This window comes from Lissotriton helveticus, chromosome 7, assembly GCF_964261635.1.
Source record: "Lissotriton helveticus chromosome 7, aLisHel1.1, whole genome shotgun sequence".
NCBI lineage: Eukaryota > Metazoa > Chordata > Amphibia > Caudata > Salamandridae > Lissotriton > Lissotriton helveticus.
This window is the reverse complement of record NC_136068.1, coordinates 1,878,079,752-1,878,081,715: the sequence shown is the minus strand read 5'-3', so window position 1 is coordinate 1,878,081,715 and position 1,964 is coordinate 1,878,079,752. Positions and strand designations below refer to the sequence as shown.

At 35.6% G+C, this 1,964-nt stretch overlaps 1 protein-coding gene across 1 annotated transcript; it reads right to left on the bottom strand.

The window, feature by feature from the left end:
* Positions 1 to 445: 445 nt before the first annotated feature.
* On the bottom strand, positions 446 to 1,405 carry LOC144769847 (olfactory receptor 1G1-like). Its single transcript, XM_078654033.1, has one exon. The coding sequence runs from the start codon at positions 1,403 to 1,405 to the stop codon at positions 446 to 448; it is 960 nt and encodes a 319-aa protein (XP_078510159.1).
* Positions 1,406 to 1,964: the final 559 nt, after the last annotated feature.

The following is a 1,964-nucleotide window of genomic DNA, read 5'->3' as shown; positions in this document are numbered from 1 at the left end:
GCTACTATCTTTACTTTTAGTGTACAGAGTTTTAACATGCAAAACCTAATGAGAATTATTGTCTAAATGTTTAGTCTGAACATTCTCATAGATATAAAGATATTATGCTGTAAAGCCATGTACATTCAAAAGCCTAACAGTATCTGTATTCTATATTTATGTCAACTAATAACTGTTCTTGACATGTACATGTTTTTATTGTTTCTTTTCTTTCATTGGCAATTAGCTACTTACCCATGTGCTAGCGCCTTTAAGAATTATAACATGTAAAATTATGCAATGGTTTGATAGACTAAAATGCTCACTAGTAATCCTTCCAAAATCAAATTATAGTGTAATTGTAAAATGCTTGAGATTAGTTCACCAAGTATTAATCCATCCCATTTTCTTAAATCATGTATACAAATGATTCTAATTGATTTTCATACAATATGAGTTTGCCAGCCTAAAACAGTGAACGTGTAGTTCTACATTTAGATTGTCCTACATTCATTGTCTTCCTTAAAGCATTATTAAACGTCGTGTTTTTCAGGCTATAAATAATTGGGTTACACAGAGGGGTGACAGCAATATATGACAATGAGGCAATTTTATTGTCTCTCATGGAATATGTTGATGTTGGACGCACATAGGTACCAAAAAGAGAAGCATAGAATAAAACAACCACAGTGAGATGTGAAACACATGTAGAGAAGGTCTTCTGCCGCCCCTCCTTAGATTTTATTTTCAAGATGGATGAAGTGATGTTGATATAAGAAATTATGATTAAAGAAAAGGATGTTAGAGCCACTATTGGACCCACAATATAAGTAAGAGTCTCAATTGAGTGTTTATTGCTACAGGAAATCTTCAGTAAGGCTGTGATATCACAGAACATGTGGTTTATTGTGTGGGTTGTACAGAAAGAGAGATGAGAGAATGACACTGTGTGTGCTAAAGGTATCAAGAAACTTGATATCCAGGTTCCCAAAGCCAGCTGGATGCACACAGATGTGTTCATGATTGTCATGTAATGTAAGGGTTTGCAGATGGCCACATACCGATCATACGCCATTACAGAGAGAAGGAGATATTCGACAACCACCATGACCATGAAAAAGTACACTTGTACAAGGCACTCAGTAAAAGAGACATGTGTACCCTCCTGAAAGAAGTGAGCCAGCATTTGCGGGAAAATGACTGAGGTGTAACAGATATCAGTGAATGACAAATTTGTGAGGAAGAAATACATGGGTGTGTGCAGATGTGAATTGGAGTAAACTGTTGCAATAATTAGAAAATTTCCCATCAGAGTTAAGAGGTAAATCAGAAAGAATGTAGCAAAAAGAGGAACTTGGAGATGGGGAAAATCCGAAAATCCTACAATCAGGAAGTCCTTCTTTGAGCTCTGGTTGTCTTCTTTCATTTTTCCACTGTTGCAGGAAAGATTGAGGGTGATAACAACTGCAAACAAACACAAGCACTGTCAATGTAACAGCTGGTAGAAGGCACAGGACGTGAGATTGCCACAAACATGCCTCAAGTGTATATCAATAAATAGTACATTTGTATTGTTTCATCATCTGTTTTTCCGTGATTCATTCATATTACTTTCATACATTGATACTATAATGATGACAGGCAGCATTTGATCTGTGCTGCTATGTGTATGAACTGCAGATCAAAGCTCAGAATCTACAGGAGCTGACAAGCTATTTTCTCCTCACACAGTGTTGCGTTAACATCTATTTAAATGAGTTTGCCTTCATATACATGGCAAAACTGTGGCAGTAAGCAATATGTAAACAAGTTAGCATAGGTTTAGTTAGGGATCTTGTAGTAAAATACTTTCTAGACAGAAAAAAATAGGCAACCAAAACTAGTTGTGCACTATATTTCAAAGATTAAGTAGAAACAATGGTAATGACGTTGTACAAATCTAATTCATGCTTAGGAAGAAAAGAAAAGATCCTATGTAAAGCACA